The sequence below is a fragment of the Puma concolor genome, chromosome C2 (genome assembly GCF_028749965.1).
Source record: "Puma concolor isolate L17-30 chromosome C2, mPumCon1.1.hap2, whole genome shotgun sequence".
Lineage (NCBI taxonomy): Eukaryota > Metazoa > Chordata > Mammalia > Carnivora > Felidae > Puma > Puma concolor.
The window spans coordinates 93,778,708-93,798,851 of record NC_141675.1 but is presented as its reverse complement, the minus strand read 5'-3'; the positions used below and the strand labels follow the sequence as shown (position 1 = coordinate 93,798,851).

At 46.0% G+C, this 20,144-nt stretch overlaps 1 protein-coding gene across 3 annotated transcripts in view; it reads right to left on the bottom strand.

The window, feature by feature from the left end:
• Positions 1-1,287: 1,287 nt before the first annotated feature.
• The window catches only part of GPR156 (G protein-coupled receptor 156), a 121,804-nt gene continuing 102,947 nt past the window's right edge, over positions 1,288-20,144 (bottom strand). The window contains exons 7-10 of one of the 3 annotated variants that reach the window (XM_086675328.1): positions 19,352-19,447; positions 15,101-15,337; positions 8,699-8,857; positions 1,288-4,337 (exon numbers count right to left, since the gene is read on the bottom strand). In XM_086675328.1, the coding sequence (XP_086531454.1) occupies positions 3,003-4,337; positions 8,699-8,857; positions 15,101-15,337; positions 19,352-19,447 (1,827 nt within the window). In that variant the 3' untranslated portion in view covers positions 1,288-3,002. The remainder of the gene's footprint in view (positions 4,338-8,698; positions 8,858-15,100; positions 15,338-19,351; positions 19,448-20,144) is intronic. The other 2 variants (XM_086675329.1, XM_086675330.1) reach the window with 2 other exon arrangements.

Below are 20,144 nucleotides of genomic sequence, written 5' to 3'. Positions count from 1 at the left end.
AATGATATGGTTCTTTAAAAACAAGCCTCCTACATTCTGATGCTTTTTTCTCTGCTATGAGCTCCAGGAAGGCCAAGTTGATCCTTTAAGGAAAGAGTTTGTCACAGGCCAAGAGACAGGAATAGACTTTGGAATCAGGATGGACACCTCCAACCCCAAGATTTCAACCAGCAGAACAACATATGCCTGGGTCAGAATCAGGTCTGGCTCCATGCCAGACCTTAAAACCAATAGATATACCTAATCCAGAGCATAGTAGCAGAAGCAACATTTCCTTCTCCAGGATTCCTTTGCACAAGTTACTGCCCTTTCCTCAAGAGCCTAACAGTCAAGAGCATCCAAAAGTCATGACACACTCATCCTTTTAAGAATTTTGTCACTGGATTATCTGGTTTGGGGTAAAAGATTTAGGAAAGGAGCTGGTGAAGAGTGGGGGTGGGTACACAGAGTAAACAATAGATTTGGAGACAGTATCTGGGGGCTGTCATGATATTTGGCACATAGTTTTTAAACCAAATGACAAAAAAGGAAAATTCAGGGTAGATTCTCCATCTCTTCAATCAAGTCTATCAAAGGGTACAAAATCATTCTAGGTAAAATGGATAATAGAAGTTTCTATATAGTGGAGTTCAAAATATGGACCCCAAAATATCCTTTAACTAGGGGATCAGTTCATTCCATTTGGGGGTGCTCAAGACTCTACCTGAGTCTTGAAAGATGAATAATTCACAAGGTGCACAAAGTGGAGAAAGAAATTCTAGATAGAAGAGGGATGGAGGTGTGGAAGTGCCAAGTGATGGGACTGACGGTATAGTCGCAGAGGGAGTGAGAAGGCTAGAGGGATTGCCAGGTTTAGAGCATGCATAGTCCACGTAAGTGAGTGATAGACTTCTAGAGGTGACATACTAGAATGAAAGAAGCTAAAGCCCAACCACAGGACCCGCCACCATGGGGGGGGAAGAGTCAAGGGTCTCCAGAGTTTTCTCTCTCCACTGGGGCAGGTGTTTCTGGGATAGAAAGCTGCACAGGGAGACCACAGAAGAATCTGTTACAAATGTGAGTTTGGCAGAAGATCTACTTGGAACCTGGGCTGAGCCAGTGGCAACTCTGGTGGCTGCTTCGTGTCCACTCCCTTGGTGGTTCACAGAGGCTTCTCTGTTCCTCTCCTCTGCAGCACGGGACTATAATTTCTAGAGACTTGTTTGGGGAGACATTTCTTATTTATTAAGGGGTTGTTTGGACAGCATACAAACAGCACAGGTGGAAGCTACAAACCCACACACAGAATAAGTTATGACATTTGTATTTAAAAGTAAACGATAGAGGAATCTGTGCTACCAGGAGGGCTTCCCAGTCCAGTGTCTGGAGATTCCCGAGGTGTTGCCAGCCCTGAGCGTTCAGGATAAATCTTCTGGGAGAGATTTGGAACCAAGTGCCCCTGCTCCAAGCTTTTCTAATGAGGCCCAAACTCCTGCACACAAATGTGTATACACAAAGACGGACACACAGTGGGTGGGGGCAGGGGACGGCCTGTAAACAACAATCGCTTAAAGCAAAGTGGACCCACCAGTGCTTTCCCTGTGGCACTGGTGGTGGTTAAGTTCCTGGCACTCACTCTTCACCAACTCCCTGGCTCCCTTGGGAGATGCGGATGGGCCCCTGGGGCAGTGAGAAGTGGAGGGCTGCTACCTGAGGCCAGGAACCCAGTTTTGTGATCTGGAACTGCAGGGTGAGCATCTCTCAGCTTCCCTACACTACCCTTGCTTTATTGTCTGGCCTGCCAAGCGCTGCCAGACTCTCTCAGGAGAATGAGTGAAGAGATGTGTCCTCAGGGAAATCTACCAACCTGGAGTCCCATGAACTGAGGGCAAGTCACGCACGAGCCACTCTCTAGCACTGTGATGTCTGGGGAAGTGACCTCAGCTCTCTAAGCTGCAAATTCCCCATCTGTAAAATGGGAACGAGAGCACCTACTGCACAGGGATATCATAAGGAATTACTGAAATTTTATATTGCTGAGGACCATGCCAGACTCAAGTTAAATATTCAAAGCCTATTTTCATTCCTGCCTCTCCCCCATTTCTTCCTTTGTATTTTCCCATCTTCTATTTCCAGGTTTATGTAGCTGTTGGTGGTCATGTAATTCCAATGGCCCCCAAAATACCTCTTGACAAATAGGACCTCTCCTACCCCATCAGAAACCATCATTGTGTGATCCTACACCCCCAGTACAAAACTGTACCCCTGGTAGAGTCAAAGGGAAGGGCCACAGGGACCAGGAGACAGTCTGGGCCTCTGGTGTTATCCGAGGTCAGGAGTGAGATCTGGGTAGCCTATGGGCACATGGAGACCTGACAGTCTCAGGGATGATGGTGAGATGCCATAATGGTGGAAACACATGTACACTAAATAGTGGTGTAAAGGTGGCTCTGAGCCGAGGCTGGCCAGAAGCTGGAAATTAGGGTGGTGGTGTTCACAAGCTTCAGCAGAAGTAAAACCATCCCCTGCCAAGAGTGGGGCACCCAAGAATGTAAGAGACCTATCTTCTTAGCAGGCCTGTCCATCAGAAGGCCAGTTTGATTGGTCGCTGTCTACAACGCTGGTTCTGCAGAAATTTTCCTTCCATGTTTCCATCTGTATAGTCCATATAGTGACCCACCTAGTATACATTAAGAGTTTTGTAGAATACAGGCTGACCAGGACAGAAAACCCTCTGTTCTCACTTAGCACCTTTTATCGAGAAGTTATCTTTTACGGTCACTGGAGTCTTTTATAGGAATGCTGTGAGGTAGTAACAAGATAGGCAACCCCCCTCATTTTATAGATCAAGAAGTGCTGAAGGTAACACAGTACTCAAGTGAGCATAGCTGAAACATGGTAAAAGCTTGATCAGTTCAGGGCACTGGTCTGTTCCCTAAAGGCCAGAACTGGCCTTCCTCCTACAGGCGTTGGTATGGCTTGTCCTGGACCAACCTCTATATCCACACCCACTCCGCTGCTTTTCACACCAGTGTGGGTTTCAAGTCCTCTTTGAAGTTCACGATAGGCTTTGAGTGGGCCCACAGCTTTTCCCAGGAAGCCAGCCCCCCAGCAGGGTCAGGGTCACTGTCTGATGAGCCACTGTCACTGGAATCAGAGGAGCTCTGGAAGCAGATTTCACAGTAGGGCCGGTGGCAGTGGCAGAAGAACTCATCTGAACTGCTGGACTCAGTGTCAAGGTAGTTGCACGGAGAAGACATGGATGGACGGTCTGGGAATCCCAGGGACAGCATCTGCCGCTGCTCAGGCACGTCTGGTGAAGCTCTGGATAGGTGTGGGGCGGCAGGACGCTGTGCTTGGTCAGAGCCAGAAGGCTGGTGAGCAAAGGCTGCCTGGCTCCCTCTGGTACCCTGGGGCTCTGTCTGGCTTTGTTTGCTGCCCTCCAGGGTGCCCGGCTTGCCTTGTGGATCTGGGAATAGTGAAAGCTTCCTGGAAGAGGGTTTTGGTGCCCTGGAACCAGCAGTTTGGGGATCCAGGCAGAGACTGTCCCTATTCTGCACATTTAGCCCACCACGTGCCCCAGATACAGTCCTATTTGCCCGATGCCCCACATATGAGGGTATAGAGCCTGGAAAGTGTGAGCGAGCCCGCAGTGCTGCCCGCCTTCTCCTCACCATGTACGGGCTGAAGCCCAGCTCCTTGGAGAGGGGAATCTTCTGGGGGTTCTTCCAGGGCTGCTGTGTATAAGATGGGGAAGAGGGGAGAGGAGCCTCAGGGCCCAGGCCCAGATCTTGCAGGACTTCCCGAAGCTTCTCCCTGATCACTGAATTGACCCTTGACAGCCGCTTTTGGGGCTCCTCTGAGTTCTCCAGCTGCCCTTGTCTCTGGGGAACAGGGCCTTCTCCACCTGGTATGACACTCTGGTGGGGGTTCATGGGTACTTGGTCTCTTCTTTCTGCACCTCGGCTTTGTTCAGGCTGTGGCTTCTGGCTGCAGCCCAAATTTAAATGACCAGAAAAGTCTTTGAAGTTAGAAATTTTTTCCTTCTGCCCTGAGGAGGAGCTGGTGTCTTTCACAGCCCCCTCCAGGCTTTGTACACTTGAAGAGGGCACTGAGGTGCTCTGGGAGTCCTGGGCAACTATACTGGTATCATTCTGAGAGTCAGAGAGGCATTCCAAAGGCCCTTGAGCTACCAGGCTGTGGGCAGAGGCTGCAGTCAGGCTGTTCTTGCTGTGGGAAGAGGTGGGAGGGACGGCCCACTCTGGGGGGTCGAAGGTACACTCAGCCGACATCAGCCTCACTAGCTTCTCTTTGGCGTTGTTTACTTGTTCCTGCAGGCTTTCAATCATAGCATTTTTCTGTAAAATAAAAGCAAAACCATCAATAAAGGATGCCTCTGAGGGTTTTTACACTGTTTTCCACGGCGGCAAAAGAGTGGTATCAGAACCTTGCTTTAAATCCCAGTTCCTCTGTGTATTGGCTTGTGATCTTAGGCTCTGAGGAGGTAGCTCCATGAGGTGAAATGAGTTGATGTGAGTGAAGTGCTTAGCACAATAACTGACAAATGGTGCTCAATAAATGTGGCATCGTCTGTGGGAAGAGGTCGGAGGAGGCATAGCATTAGCTTTTTGTTGGCTGCTGCAGCACCCTCTCCCCTTTCCTCAGAGCTCAGGGGGTCAGGTCAACCTGCAAAACACCAGTCTGAATAATGTTTGAGATGGCCCAACTCTAGGTTTGTCACACTTTCATATAACACAGACAAATTTCAGGCGTATCTCAAGGGGATGAATGAATGAGGAAATAAGTATTTTGCCTCTTGCTAAACAGACTAGAAAACTGGAAGAACAGAGAGAAGCGTGGAGAATCCTGAACCAAAGAGAGAAGACTAGAGTTGGAGGGGGGTGTGCTACAAGAATCTCAGGATGGTGTTATCACCTCCTTTGGCTGGACCTTGGGGGTGGGAGCCAAAGCTACCATGTGGCACCATCAGCTGTCTGTATCTGCTAAAGAAGTGCAGGCACCAGAATTATTAAAGAAGCTTTTTATTTTGTTATGTGTTGTTTAAAGAGAATAGTTGGGACCAGATCCCTGACAGCTTGATTTAGTAGATCTAGAATGGAGCCCAGAAGATGAATCAGACTGGGGCGGTTCCACTGCTGAGCTGCCTACCTGCTGCATGGCTGTTAGTTGGTCAACAGGCTATTCCCAGGAGAGCTGGCAGTTGAGAGCTGCAGAGGCGTGCCCGTTCTAGCGGCAAGATCAGGGGCCGTGAAGTGGGAGGGAGGGGTGGTGGAGGGTGTGCCCCGAGCATCCTCTGGTGGTACAGCAGGTGATCGTCTAGCTCAGACCTATGTCCACCTGATGAAATTTCTGACGTTCAAAGGTAGCAGAGCACAAAAGAGAGCTGATGGGGCAGATGATGGTCAAGGGTTTGGGGGGTAATAACACAAACACTGAATTCTAGGAAGTGTTTGTCCAAATACCAAAATACTGCCTCTTTATTGCTATCTTCTTTAAAAGCTGAGGGTGAGCATCTGGACGTCCATATACTACGCCCTACAAATAGAAGAATACTTATTTTCTTTAGGCTCCCTGAAACAAGTTGCCTATGGACTGAACTGGTGGTTTTTTCCTCAAGTTGATATGGGAGAGTTGCCCAGAAGTGACCCTTTAAGGGAGAAGCAACTTAAGTAAACGAGTCCAGCAACAGCCCTCTGGCAGCAACTCCGAGCAGACCTCCTGTTCCCTACTTATAAGCAGGAGGGTGATTTGCCGAATATTCGTACTCCAGTTTCATCCTGGGTTAGTCTACTTCTTTTATCATCCGGAGAGAGTCCAGGATCAGTGAGTAACTGGTGAATAAGCAGAAAGGATTCGCAGCTGAGTGCCTGCCTTCCCATCCTCCCTGTGCTCACCTGCAGAGTGGTAAGGCAGGGGTGTAGCTGGGCAAGTAGATGACTCAAGGACTCACCAGGAGTGGAGTAGATGAGTAACGAGGCGACATTCATTCAGGCTCTTCATGATATCTGGGTGGTGCCAGAAATCTCTCTGAGGATCTCACAGGTGTGACTAAGCTGGCTGCACAGAAGGGACCCCAACCCTCTTCCTCCTCACCATCCCCTCCCCCTGAAGCCCACCAGGCACATTCTCATACTACCTTCAGGAGGTCTCTACTCCCCCACAGGTAGGGGGAAGCCACCAGCTGATGACAGCTACCCCAGCAAGTAAACTCTGAATGCTGACTTTTTGTGCCTTATCCATAAATTTCTTTGAGTGTAGAAAAACAGGGTAAACATTGAGTTGGGAGGAATACTTTTCTCCCAGCAAACCAAACATCTGAAGCTGGCTGGTGACAGATTTAGAAACGTCAGCCTAAACAGTAAATTTCCCTTGTTCCAGAAAAGGAAGTGGGGCTCTGTCTTCTCCACGGCTGCATACTAATTAAAGGCATGGTGTGAGGCACTGCCACTGTGAGACCAAAATCTGACCTACCATGGCAGCTACATTTAAATGAACTTATTAATTATTGCTTTTGGCATATCTGGGGAAGCAAAACATCCACAGGTGTGTTCCATAGGGTGCAGGCCGTAAGGAGAAATGGAGTCACACTCTTGTTTCTATGGTTCAAGGAAGTAAACTAGTAGGTGAATTTCCTCTGCTGTAGTGTGTAGAAGGGAGGTCCTTCAGCCTCCGAGAAGGTTCTGTCTGCTGGTCTTTCCACAGCCTGGCAAGTCAGTGATGCATGCTGCTCAAACAGCCTCTGGGGGACCTCTAGCCATACAGTCAAGGGGGGCAAGAGTGAGAAGATTGTAGGAAAGTAAGAGGAGGACACAAGGCGACAGATGGGGCTGCGTAAGAGGGACCTGCAACCAAGGAGCATGGAGTAGGCGTCTGTGCACATATGGAGGCGGGAGGGATACTTGTGTTTATCGACCAGGCAGTGCTGGAACTGGAGATTCAGATACTGGAAGCTCTCTGGGCTTGTGAAGAGGCCTGGGGACAGGATGCTTGTTCTCAGGCCTGTTCTGGGAAAGATGTTCCAGGTGTAGTGCACTGAGGGGGGGAGGCCAGGATTTTTACTGCCTCTGCATCTGCTTTCTATTAGGGCCCTCCCTCCGCAGACTCAAGACATCTTTTTGGAAAGAGCAGATTCAGTTACTGCGTGGGAAACAGGGTAGTGTGGCAGAAATACAAAAAGCACGTCACAAATTACCATAAGGCTAAAGAGTCAGGCCACTTGGCTGTTCCAACATTAGCTGATTGTGAATAAAAACCATCCTGGATGTTCTCGCCAAGTTTCTAGCCTTCTGTTTAGCTGGACAAAAAATGCTTCTTTGAAGACCTCGCAGAGTATCAAAGGCAATGCTACTCCCTTGCCAGGTAGGAAGAAATCTGGCTTTGAAATAAAGTCCTGAATACCTCATAAATAGTAAAAATATGGAGAGGTATTACTCTGATGGATTGAAAAGCTCCAAACCAAGAGTGTGGAGGGAGGGAACAGAGAAGCACAGGCAGCAGGTGCTGGCGGACATTAATCCCTTCCCTGGTTGTGTTTCTTGGGTCCCCATCACATCATCCTCTCATGCATGGACAGCTGAGACCCAGGTGTCAGTCCAGTTACAAACAAGTGTGGTTTCCCACACAGCACCTACTCAGGTATGTTCTGTACTGAAAATAATATGAAATATAATTTTGTTAGAGCAAAAAACTAATTCCTCTGGGTCCTGTGTCTCCTTTCCGGGGCAGTGCAGCCTCAAGCTTTTCCAGGTGCTTTCTTCAAGCACACATTACACTGCCCGATTCTGGGAGAGGTGCCAAGCCTGGCTCAAGAACAGAAGGAAAAAGGGCTTGGGTTTGCCCAGTCCTCCCTTGGTGCTACTATGATATTTAGAGGCCCCATTAAGTTCTCTGTCCCTGCAACTCTTGATCTCAGGGTTGTGAGTTCAAGCCTCACACTGGGTGTAGAGATTACTTAAAAATAAAATCTTGAGCAAATAAATAAATAAACAAATAAGCCCTCTACCCCATTTTTAGACACTGATTGACTTTCTGGGTTGGTAAAATGATTGCAATCTCTAGTTCAAACCTGGAAAGGACAGTAATGGGCCTCATAAGATCTTGGAAATGAGGGCACTACTCTAAGAGAGAATGTGTCATACAGAAAAAGGTAGGATCCACTACGACTCATGGCCTTTACAACACTGTTCCCCTGCTTGGAATGTTTTTCCCTGCACCTGTACTTAACCTTCAGCTCTCCGCTAAGAGCGTCTTTTCTGAACATTTTAATTAGGTTCCCTTACCCTCACTACCCATTATTCTGTCTTACCACTCTTATTTCTTCCTTCATAATTCTTATCACAATTTATAATTATACATTTACTTGATCAACATTGACTTCCTCCAATAGACTGAGATCCATGAGGGTAGGGACTATATTTGTTTAGTTCATCGGCACTTTGCACAATGCCTGGCACACACTAGGCCGATGAATGAATGTAGTGGGTAAGCTGAGTGTCTGCAATGGGTGGGTCCCTGGGGAAATGCTGTTTTTTGTTTTCTGGTTTTTTTTTTTGCCTGGGGCTGAGGGAAGTGGACGTGGCTAGGAAGTGGGGGAACGGAGGGCTAAGAAAGAATGTTAGCAATGAGACCTCTGGGGCCCACCACTGCATGACTGGAGTTCTTCCTGACAGAGAATCCACCAGGCAGAGGTCTAGCTTACTTCTGTGAGGAGTCTGTCCATGGAGTTCTTCTCTCCTCTAGTGTGGCAATTCTGCTCCTCACCATACTGCATATGGAAGCTTTTGCTGGGAGTGCTGAAATATTTGGCCATGCGTCTGATTGTTTGGTTTTCCTCTTCAAATGCCTTCCACTGTTTCAGCTGTTAAATAAAAGAACACATGTTATTTATTTAGTTACACTCCCAGAAACACATTCTCTCACTCTTTTTAAAAAATATCAAGGAATTACAGTGTCACAGATATGTACATATGTGTAAACTATTCTCTCCTCAAAATGTACTTTACTCTGGCAAGTTCATAAACGGTAATGACAGAAAGTATAGAGAATGTTGAGGTCATTATTGGTTTAAAAAATGCCAAAGAAAGAAGCTGACAAGTAGATAAAATTGAATAATCTCAGCTTGCCCCATCTACCTGCCTGTTAGTGGATTGGTCAAGGCAAACCAGAGTTGAAATATACTTCTAGAGCCATATTCTCAAGCCAGAATTTAGGAGCTCTAATAGGGTTAAGCAGTCTAAACATTATATGTTTCAAATGAAACTGCTTTTGGTGCTAAGTACTGTTCTTAATTATTCTCATTTTTGGAGTAATAATGGTGTACTTACTGCTCCTGCCGGAAGACTTCTAACCCAAGTCAATAATCAAGTCTCATCCAGATAGAAAACCACAAATGTCAATAAAAATCCATAGAAATGATAGAACATTAGGTCTGAGATCTGACTGTCCTTTTTACTTGACACATGAGGAAAGACTCAGAAGGAGTATGACCTCTCAAGGCCCTCCAGCTAGTTAGCAGCCCAGCCACAGCTGTAAGCAGGGCACCGTGCCACACCGCATGTCCTCAAGCACAGCTGATGAAGACAGAGACTGTTAACGTGGGGCTTCTAGGGAAAGTTTTTCAGAAGAAACTGGTTTTGAGAAACGATCTGGAAGCCTGGGCTGGTCTAATTTAATAGGGATGGAAGGGAGTAGAGAACATTCACAAACAGGGGCACTGTCTAGGGCCTTTGGGATACTGTTGCCATGTGGCAAATGCCGGTAACAGGAAGGCCAGGGGAGACCACAGTGCTCAACGCTTCTCTTTCTCCCTTAAGGAATTCTCCTAATGGAGAGTCCTGGTGATGTACACTGGGCACTTTGGTACCCTAGCTCTAGAAATGATGCTGAGGGGTCTGTGGGTAGCCTCGCAGGGATCCTGGAATTTATTTGCTACCTCACCAGACATTTATTAAGCTCTGCCTATGGAGTGTAACCCAAATGTGGTAAAGCTGAAAGGATTTAAAATTCTGCCATCAACTACAATACATTCTCACCCAAGTCTTGGATTCTCTGTTGATTCAGCATGAGTCCTTCACGGTATCAGGGGTCTGTGTGATATGTGCTGGGTCAGGCTAGGACCCTCCCCTTATATGCCCTCTCAAAGTCCCCTTCCCCAGGGTTCTGTCAGTTAACCTTGATACTCAGGAGTTATTGGAGCCTGGCACCACAGGGTGACTCTATGGTCTTGAGTGGATAGAGCCGACCTCCAGTGTTATTCTCCCAGCACTCACCCTAGCAGTGCTGCAAGTATCTCTGTTCCTTCTCGGGCCCCCCTTGTTTTCTTAGCAGTATAGCTAAGTATAGCTTTTCCTTTCTGTCCCGTACCACCTCCTCTCTGCAGGGCTGCTGGAAGAATTGCTCAACATTGGTGTAAGGGCACCTCCAGGGCTTCTGGTCTGTCTCACACTAAGCTGGCTGGGTGGGGCCAGGGTGCCCCTTGACTAAATCCTCCTCTCTTCTGTAGAGATCCTGGTCGTTAGGACTTGACCCTTCTGGCTTTCTGGAATATGGCTACAAATGGCCCTCAGGTCACAATTTCAGGACCTCTCCATGGCACTTCCTCTAGTAGGACAAGCATTTTCTTGTTTTCTCAGCCTCTGGGCTATGTGGGTATGGTAGGCTGAATAATGCTTCCCCAAAGATGTTCCCCTCCTAATCTATGGAACGTGTGAATATGTTACTGTACACAGCAAAAGGGATTTGGTAAATGTGATTGAGTTAAGGTTTTTGAAAAGGGAAGATTATTCTGGATTATCTGGGCAAGGCCAACGTAATCACCAGAGACCCTCTAAGAGGAAGGTAGGAGAGTATGAATAAGAGATGTGACCATAGAAGCAGAGGTCAGAAAGAGAGAGATTTGAAGACACCACACTGCTGGCTCTAAAGATGGAAGAAGAAGCCACGAGTCAAAGAATGAAGGCAGCCTCTAGAAGCTGGAAAAGGCATGGAAACAGATTCTCCCCTAGACCTTCCAGAAGGAACACACACCTATTGACATCTTGATTTTAGTCAAATATGACCCGTTTCAGATTTCTAACCTCCAGGGTTATTAAGATAATAACTTTATATTGCTTTAAGCTACTAGATTTGTAGTAATTTGTTACAGCAGCAATAGGAAACTAAAACATTAGGAATTGGGATTAACTCTCAATTTCTAATAGGCAAACCAGGGCCTTCAGAAGCTCACCCCATGTGCCTCTCTCACCTCCTCTACTCTCCCCTTGTTTCAGTTTGTGCTTCAAAAAGTGCAAGGTACAGGGGCACCTGGGTGGCTCCGTCGGCTAAGTGTCTGACTTCAGCTCAGGACATGATCTCATGGCTCATGAGTTTGAGCCCTGCATCGGGCACCCTACCGTCAGCACAGAGCCTGCTTTGGATCCTCTGTCCCCCTCTCTCTCTGCCCCTCTCCTACTCGTGCTCTCTTTCTCAAAAATGAATAAACACTTTTTTTTTTAAGTGCAAAGTGCAGAAGTGTTATGGTGCTCCAAACATACCCTTTTCTCTCTCATGTACCTCTGCCCCTGGGCATGATGTCCCCCCTCTAAAATGCCACCCGCTGTCCTTCCCCAGTCTGCTCAGTGAACTGTTACACCTCCTTTAAGACTGGGCCCAAACACCCCCCAATTCTGAGAAGGTATCACTGAGTTCCCAGACTGAGGCACCCCTTACTCAGCATTATGTAACATGCCTTCCTCAAACACCTAACACATGTATTATAAATCCTTTCACATCTGCTCCTACTAGACTCAGAGGTCGGGCCCCATGTGTTTAGCTACATGTTTCCTGCAGCTAATAAGTGGATGGACAGATACATGAGTAAATGAAGGAAGTTTTCTTTTACAAAGTTCATCCATTTAGTAGGGGCGCTGGGATGTATACAAATAATGATAAGGCAGTGTAGAAATTCCTAAATACCTTCATTCAGGAGCAGATGAAACACTTCAGGGATTCAGATGAAAAAACAATGTCCTATCTCAGGACTCACCTGCCTCTCAGAGCCAGAGGGATGGAGGGGGGAGATGTGTGTAAGGATGGGTCACGTTCAGGTCACATAAGTACAGGCTAGCTCATTGCTGGTGATGACTTCAGTGTTTGGCATAAACACTTAGGCATTTCCTGAGGGCCTGTGTAGAGTGCTCTTTGGTCCACTTGCCTCTTCAGTAACGTCAGCCATTTCACTCAGCTCTCTAGCGCCACCTAGCCGCCCGTGAGGTATCTGTGCCTTTCCTTCCATAAGCCCCTCCCATCAGTCCAGTCTGAAGGTTTAGCTGCAAGCAGCAGTTTACCTCCTTGCTGCCTCCCCTCCGCATATAGCTCTCCTCACAAACCTTTTCCAGATTTGTTCAGCTGTCCTATTTTCCCGGGAATACACGGTGCTGGTCTCACAGGGAGAATCTTTCTTCTACCAAAGGCCAGAGGGGAAAATCAATTCAGAGGCACACAAAAAGCTGACAAGCCTCAGTTACTTTTATATTTTCAAAAAGAATCTACCTCCTAAACCTAAAATACAGTAAACTATAAAATACATTTTTTTAGTCATGGTCAGCTCAAGAGGAGATAAAGCATGACACAGAAAATAGAAGAGGAAAGACAGAGTAAGAGAATGGAAACTCAAGACAGTTAGGAAGAAAAGGGGGAGTGAGACAGAGAGACAGAAAGAGAAAGGCAGACGCTGCCTGTCCACCCAGTTCCTGACCCCCCAATAACTCAATTTCCACTCCCACTTCAACAAACCAAGTGCTTGTTGCTTAGATCAAACCTGGAAGTTAGATTCCAAACCGAACCTTGTCCTGCATGTTTATGTCTGTGATGGGAGTGTACCTAAAGATTACCACTGAGGCTTCAAACACCAAAGAGAGTGGAAGTCTTGCATCTGAGACTTAGGCTTCAAAAGGGACAGAGGTGAGTGTGGAGAGGGAAGATACAAGTAGGGCCATATCATGGAGGTTGCAGATTCACTGAATTTTCAGATAGAGGTCTTGTTTAGATCAGAAAGGCTGTCCTCTAATAGTTCTTGGTGATTACTTCTGTCCCTAATTAATCTTGTTGTCTTTCAGAGATTCTTATTAGCTCTAAATTGTATCCCAGGTCTGTTCTCCATATTTTCTTAACTGGCCTCTCATTTTTTTAAACATCTCCTTGTTTTCTGCTTCCTTAAATTAATTCACTAATTCAATATTTTGCCATATCCAACTGTCTATTCAATGCTTTTATTGGGATGTTAAGTTTAACAGAATATTTTTCATCCTTATTCAGTATTTCATGATCTAAGATTATGTCCTTTTCATGATGGTTCACTTTAGTTGAAAAGAGGCAGTATCCTTTGAATCCTGTTGCTGAGACAGATCAGAGCTCTTCTAAAAACTATTTTACTTCAGAGGATGACAGCTTCTCCAAGTCTTCAGAAGTTTGTAGTCCCGTTCTTGTGAACCGCAGAATCTCTTCATAGGTCCTTTCCTCCTAAATTTATAGTCTTACATGAGAAGAGCTATAGTTTCCTAGTACAGTATATATATTCTCTTTGCTTTTCACTCATGGTCACAAGATGGCTGCCATAGCTCCAGACATCACAAACATTCAAGGTAGGAAGAAAGTAGAATAGGTGATGCCAGCCATGCCTCTGGCTTTTTTAGGAAAGCAAAAGCATTCTCAAAAGCCTTCCAGAAAACCTTTACTGTTCAAAATGGTATTACATGTGTACCACTAGTTATAAGGGAGGTTGGCAAAGCAAGTGTTGAGCTCTTTCAGCCTATACAGTGGAGGTGAGCAAGGAAGAAAGGGGTTAGCAATGGATGGATGGGTTACCAATCAACAACACTGGCCGCAGAGCCTAAGGGGTGGGCTACACAAAAGATGCCTGCCCACTCTCCTTTCCCCATCTCCCAGAAGGGAACAGCCCTTGTTTTTCATAGCCCTTTTCTGCCAAATCCCAGACAAATAAGCTGGAGCTCTCATGGTTTCCTTCAATCTAGTTCTTATAACATAGAGATTCAGCAAAAATCCCCCTGGTTTCTAGTACAGATGCAGTACCCATCCTTGGTTTTTAGTGCTGCTGCTACAGATTTTCCGTATTTGTTTATTCTGCAGAATATTTTAATGAGAATTGACGAAAGGGAAGAAGACTATGCCTGTGTCGGACCATCGTGCCCCAAAGTGCAGTCGTAACTCTACCTCAGCCAACACTTTAATTATCAGTTAGCTCCCTCATGAAGTCATTCATAGTCAACTTCAAGCTGCAAAGGGAATCAAGATAGGGTCTAAAGGGAGTAGAGGGATGAGATAGGCCCCGGGGGAAGAAAAGGAGATATAGAGTGAAACAGGACAGGTGCCTAATGCCAAGTTCATTAACTCAGATATATGTGGCTCAGTGGTACCCTAGGGCATAACATGAATAATTTAACATCGCTTTCAGAGTCTATGAATTCCTTCTCCTTTCCCTCTGACTCCTTTTCTTTCTCTTTGCTGTCTGGATATTTCTGCTTCTACCTTCCTCCCTCATTTAATATTTTTTCTTAGCCCCCATACTATGAAACACATTTTTATTCAGTTTTTATCTCTCCTTATTGTAAAAAGAAATGATCCATATTTTCTTCTAATAAAAAGAAAGAAAAGGCACTTTAAATTGCATAAATTCCCAAATGAGTTTTTCCTCTGTGATTCTGCAATCTCAGATAGGAAAGAAAGGTTCCTCATTCCAGGCTAGTGAAAGAAATGACGTTACCAAGGTGAAGAGGGGACTGGAGATGAGTGTGAGGTTGACTGGAGGCTAAGTGGAAAGGCAGGTCCGTGAGGCAGCCTGTCAGGGGTGGACACATGCTGCCGTGGCTGCCAGCCCCTAGGGCCTGCCCTCCTTGCTGACTGGCAGCAGAGCTGTCCCCTTTAGGGGAGCAAGGAAGGAAAGACAGAGAGAGCCAGCTCTCACTGGGAATCTGCCCTCCTCTGACTCTCCAAGAAATGGTACCCAAAAGTGTCAGTAGAAAACAAAGTGAGCAGTTTATCATGCCCAGTGAAGCCTCTGGAATGACAACAAGGACTGGCCTGCCACATTCTCCTTAGAGCATACCTGGGGAATGAAGATGAAGCAGTTGATTGTGGTTGTGCAAACAAAGATACCTCCAGATGTGAGTCCAAAGACCAGGTTGGGCCAGGAGTGCAAGTATCTGGTGACCACAAACAGAAGCCCAGCGGCCACTACTACGAGGTTGACCCCAACCATGATGGTTAAAGACTGATTCACAGGAGGAGAGCTGACGTGGTCAGTCAGGCCAGCCAGGTAGGCACCATATAGCAGCAGCAGGCCCTGGAGATGGAGAAGAGAACCAGGGGCTGAGAGGAGTGGAATAACAGGCTTGGTGTCAAAGAGCAGTAGGGTTGGGCCCAACTTCCTCACCTTTAAAATAGGGATAATGCTCTGGTTTCTCTTCAGATCGCATAAATCTTTCACCTTTTACTAAAATAGGGATAATAAAACCTACTTCAAAGGGTTGCTATGAAGACATACTAGGTAGGATAGCACATGGGAAGACCTTTAAGGCAGCCCTTACACAACTAGCAGGTGCTAAATGTTATTTTCCTCCTCTTCAGTGAGAATTGGTTTATTGGAGGTCAGCAAGTCAGCTATCGGACAGGACTCTGCTGGGACAAGGCACACGACAGGAAGCCCACAGGACAGGCTGCTGGGCACTAGGAGGGCCCTGGGCACATGGTGCTGTTGGTGGTGATGATTACCACATCAATTGTGTGGTTCTGTGCTACAGGGAACTGAGGGACATGTATCAGCTGAAATAGCCCTGTGGTCTGCTTGTCAAGCCATGTGCCACGGCAGGGGCAGTGCCCTGAGGACTGTTTTTTTTTTTCTAATTTTCCCAAAGGCACCATCTGCTTGCCAAGCCCTGCACCTGCAAGATTGCATCTGTCTAGAAGGGATGCCTTTTTCTAATTTACACAAAGGATCTCTATAGGCTAGCAGCGGCTCTGTGCCAGTGGGTGTTTGTGGGAGATGGAAGAAGAGAACAAAGGCAGGCTGGGACCTAAGCAAGACTGTGGAGCAGGCACAGGCACTAAAGGTTTCATCTATACCCTTCATCCTCTGTGTGACATTCCCTGCCCCCTCCCCCCTCCAGGAACCCAGTGCCCTATTCTTTCCTCTTTCCCATGAATATAAAACTGCTCTCAGATCTCTCATTTGTACTACACAGAAAATTACTCACAGCACGTTAAAGGGTTGTTTCTCCTAGAATGAGCTGTATTTTAAACAGAAATCAAAGCTTTAATCAGCAATACATAATGTATAGATTCAACATATGTTCTCCTGACTATGTGCAAAATATCATGTTAGGTGCAGGGTAGCCAAAGGTGTTACAAAGAGGAATAAATCATGGTCTTGGCTTTCAAGAAGCGCAGTCTGATAGAAAGATTTAAATGTCCGTGTTTTGTCACACAGAATGTGAAGATGGCATGGGGAATGAGATGGGGGTGGGAAGTATCGATATTCAGAGGGAGAACTAATAATGAAAGCAAGGTCAGGTATCAGCAAGGTACCTGCCAGTGACTGCAATCGCACGACCTGACCAACTCCATCTTCAAGGACAGCCCTAAGGATAATTTTTTGGAGGACTGGCTATGCCCACAGTGAAGGATTCAAAATGGCAGGGATGCCTTCTGGGTGCCCCTAATGCCCTGTGTTTCAAAAGGGGCCTGAGGGCCAAAGATGGTCACCCTGAGATCTTCAATGACCAGAGGACACATAAGTCAGGCCAGTGGGACCTGGGTTTTGTGTAACGGATACCATCAGGTGGCATCTAGCAGATTGGATCATTAGTAATTTAATCAAAATTAAATGAAATTAATTCTATGATTTTGAAATGTTCAAATCTCATCTATTAACATGTTTTAATTCCATTAAAACTCTTGCCATAAGGGAATGAGGTATGAATAAAGCCTCTCTACATCCATGACTTGTGTTTGAGTGAATCATACCCAAAACTTGGATGTCATTGGCATTCACTGCTGAGAAGTGGGGTGGGGGTAGTTGCCAGGCTCAGGTAGGGGGTCCTGAAACTTGATGTGAAGATTTAAGTCATCCTCAGGAACTGCTCATTGGCCAGGGAGCCCATGGAGGGCTGGCTCAGTCAGTTTCCTGACGCTCAGCACTATTTCCCCCTTTTCTTTCTTTGTCCTTCAGAAAGATATTACAGTGAAATAAAATGGAAATGGGATTATATAAAAGGCAATGGAGAAAATAAATCAAGTTGAGTCACAAAGTGAGCTGCTGTGGGGGAAGTGCTGAGTTTCTGTTGTGGGGAGGACATGTTCTTCTATGGGGCTCAAGGAATCGAGAGAGGCACTGTGTTTTCAGAACTGTCCAGGGGGCAGTGAAAGATTAATAATAATAGTATCTATCATTTATTGAGCTGTTCCCATGGGCCAGGAGTGGTTGAAAACTCTTTTTTAAAAATGTTTTTTATTTATTTTTGAGAGAGAGAGTGTGTGTGTGTGCACGTGTGCGCAAGCAGGGGAGGGGCGGAGAGAGAGGGGGACAGAGGACCCGAAACAGGCTCTGTGCTGATAGCAGAGAGCCAGATGAGGGGTTTGAACCCACAAACTTGTGAGATCATGACCTGAGCTGAAGTCAGACCCTCAAACCACTGTTCAGCCCCGGCTGAACATTCTCATCATGCACTAACTCTTTTGAAACTCTGAACAGTTCTGAGAGGATATTATCATCATCCCCACTTTATGTATGAGGGGACCCAGACTTGGAAAGGTTAAATGAGGTTCAGGGTCAGCTAGGAAGGGATTGAGTCAGAATTCAAACCCTGTTCAGTCGTATTCTGAAGTTCATTTTCTTAACTATTAGCAAGAAACTAGAGATCAAGAACTGTTTATGTCTCAGTGTTCTCTTTTATTTATTTTTTAATGTTTATTTATTTTTGAGAGAGTGAGACAGAGCATGAGTAGGGGAGGGCCAGCGAGAGGGAGACACAGAATCAGAAGCAGGATCCAGGCTCTGAGCTGTCAGCACAGAGCCCCATGTGGGGCTCAAACCACAAACGGTGAAAACATGACCTGAGCCTAAGTTGGAAGCCCAACCAACTGAGCCACCAAGGCACCCTCCAGTGTTCTCTTTTAAAAATATTTCTACCAGGGGCACCTGGGTGGCTCAGTCTGAGAGATGACTCTTGATTTCAGCTCAGGTCATGATCCCACAGTTGGTGGGATGGAGCCCCTCATAGAACTCCAAGATGGTAGTGTGGGTGGAACCTGTTTGGGATTCTCTCTCTCCTCTCTACCCTTCCCCTCCCCCCCCACTCTCTCTCTCAAAAACAAAACAAAACCAAAAATAAAAAAACTCATTTCTATCAATGTAATATGTGCATATAATCAAAAAGCAACATTTCCCTATCCAACTCTGCCCATTCCCGGACCCATTTCTCAGAAGCAACCACTTGAATGCTTTCCTAGTGGTAAAATGAGTAGAGTTTACCTTTAAAGACCACATATTTCTTTAAAAGTTTCTTCTCCTCTGCCAGCAATCGGTCAACCAGGCCTCTCTGTCCTGAGAATCAACAGGCAGTCTCTTGCCACTCAGGGCTTGCCCTGTTCTTTGAAATAGGCCTGCCCACACCCCTCATAGCCAGATTCTCTGTTTCTCCAGGCTGAAAACCAGTTACTAGGATAGTTGGTTCTAAGAACCTCCTTTAGTGTCCTGTGTAGGTATTCTGTACCTGTGGAAGTAACGTCCTACTTTTGCCATCTAACAGAGACAAATGAGGCTAATGTGGGAAATCGAGGGCAGTCTGGGGACACTTCCAGGCAGCTGGAACCACTTAAAGGACACCGCGGATGTTGCCATCTGTCTTAGGGGCCAGCTCTGCTTCCAGTCAGAGTGAGAAAGGTCAGTGGAAGGCAGCAGGATGCCTTGACTCAAATCTTGAAAACAACTCAAGAGGGCACTCAAGAGAAAAAATAAAGCTGGATAAAATGTCTCCTCATAATTTCCCTTGCAGAGAGTTGGGGAGAAAACTGGTATTGCTAAATCAATTAAAAAATCAGACCAAGAAATGGGAGAAACAGTGGTTGTATTCCATATGATCTGGGGAAAACTGAATGAGGGAGACTAAATAGAGTTGGAAAAGTGACCCCAAGACAAATAAAAAGTAGAGAAATGATAAGGGTCATGATTTTATATCAACAGAGGTCTCCTTGGAGTTCAAGATTCTTTGCAGAAATCACCTTGTTAATTCCTGTGATTCCCTTTTCACATCTATTTTGTTTGTGACAGGGTGTATCCCAAGGACATGTGGTTACCAACCTTGCATACCAAAACAAGAGCAATCCAGACATCAGAGTACCGGGAAGCACAGAAGTGTGTGCTGGTCAGAGAGCAGGACACGTCTCTCCCTGTCACCTAGGAAGGACACAGAGTCAGGACTGAGGGAACCCACAATTACCAGGAACACACAGGAGATCTTTGTGAACATCCTGGAGTGTGACTTCTATGATTTCCCCCTTAATATGTAAAAACTCTAACATATAGGTGACTCCATTAGAATCCAAATGCAAGTTGACTATGGGTTAAAGGAGAAGACGATAAAGTCTGGCTGACATGTGGATACTTGGTAGTGGTGGGGTTTACTCCCCAGTTAATGCTTTGCTACCACAGTGACTCAAACTGGTGTATCAGCAAAATTACAAAGGATTTCACATCATGTTTCTGCTATTTGTTAACAGTTGAAACTGTAAATATTAAATCTACAATGTCAAGAGTCCACTGTATTCTTCACCCCTTGTGAGGCTGGAGACATATAATACTTCCTGTTGACTGAACACTCTGTACTAGGCACAGTTGAGCCCTTTACCTGCATTGTTTCACTTAATCTTCACCACAGCCCTATGAAATAGGAAGTAATATCATCACCATTTTGCCTATGAGGAAATAGAGCCTTAGCGAGGTTAAATGACTTTCCCAAGGTCACATGGCTGGTAGGTGGGATTTGAATGAGGGCTCACTGACTCCACAGACCATCTCAAAATACTACCTTTACTTCTCAACAATTAGGGGAAGGTAACTTCCTGTAGCTGAAAGTCTCACTACTGATAATGTG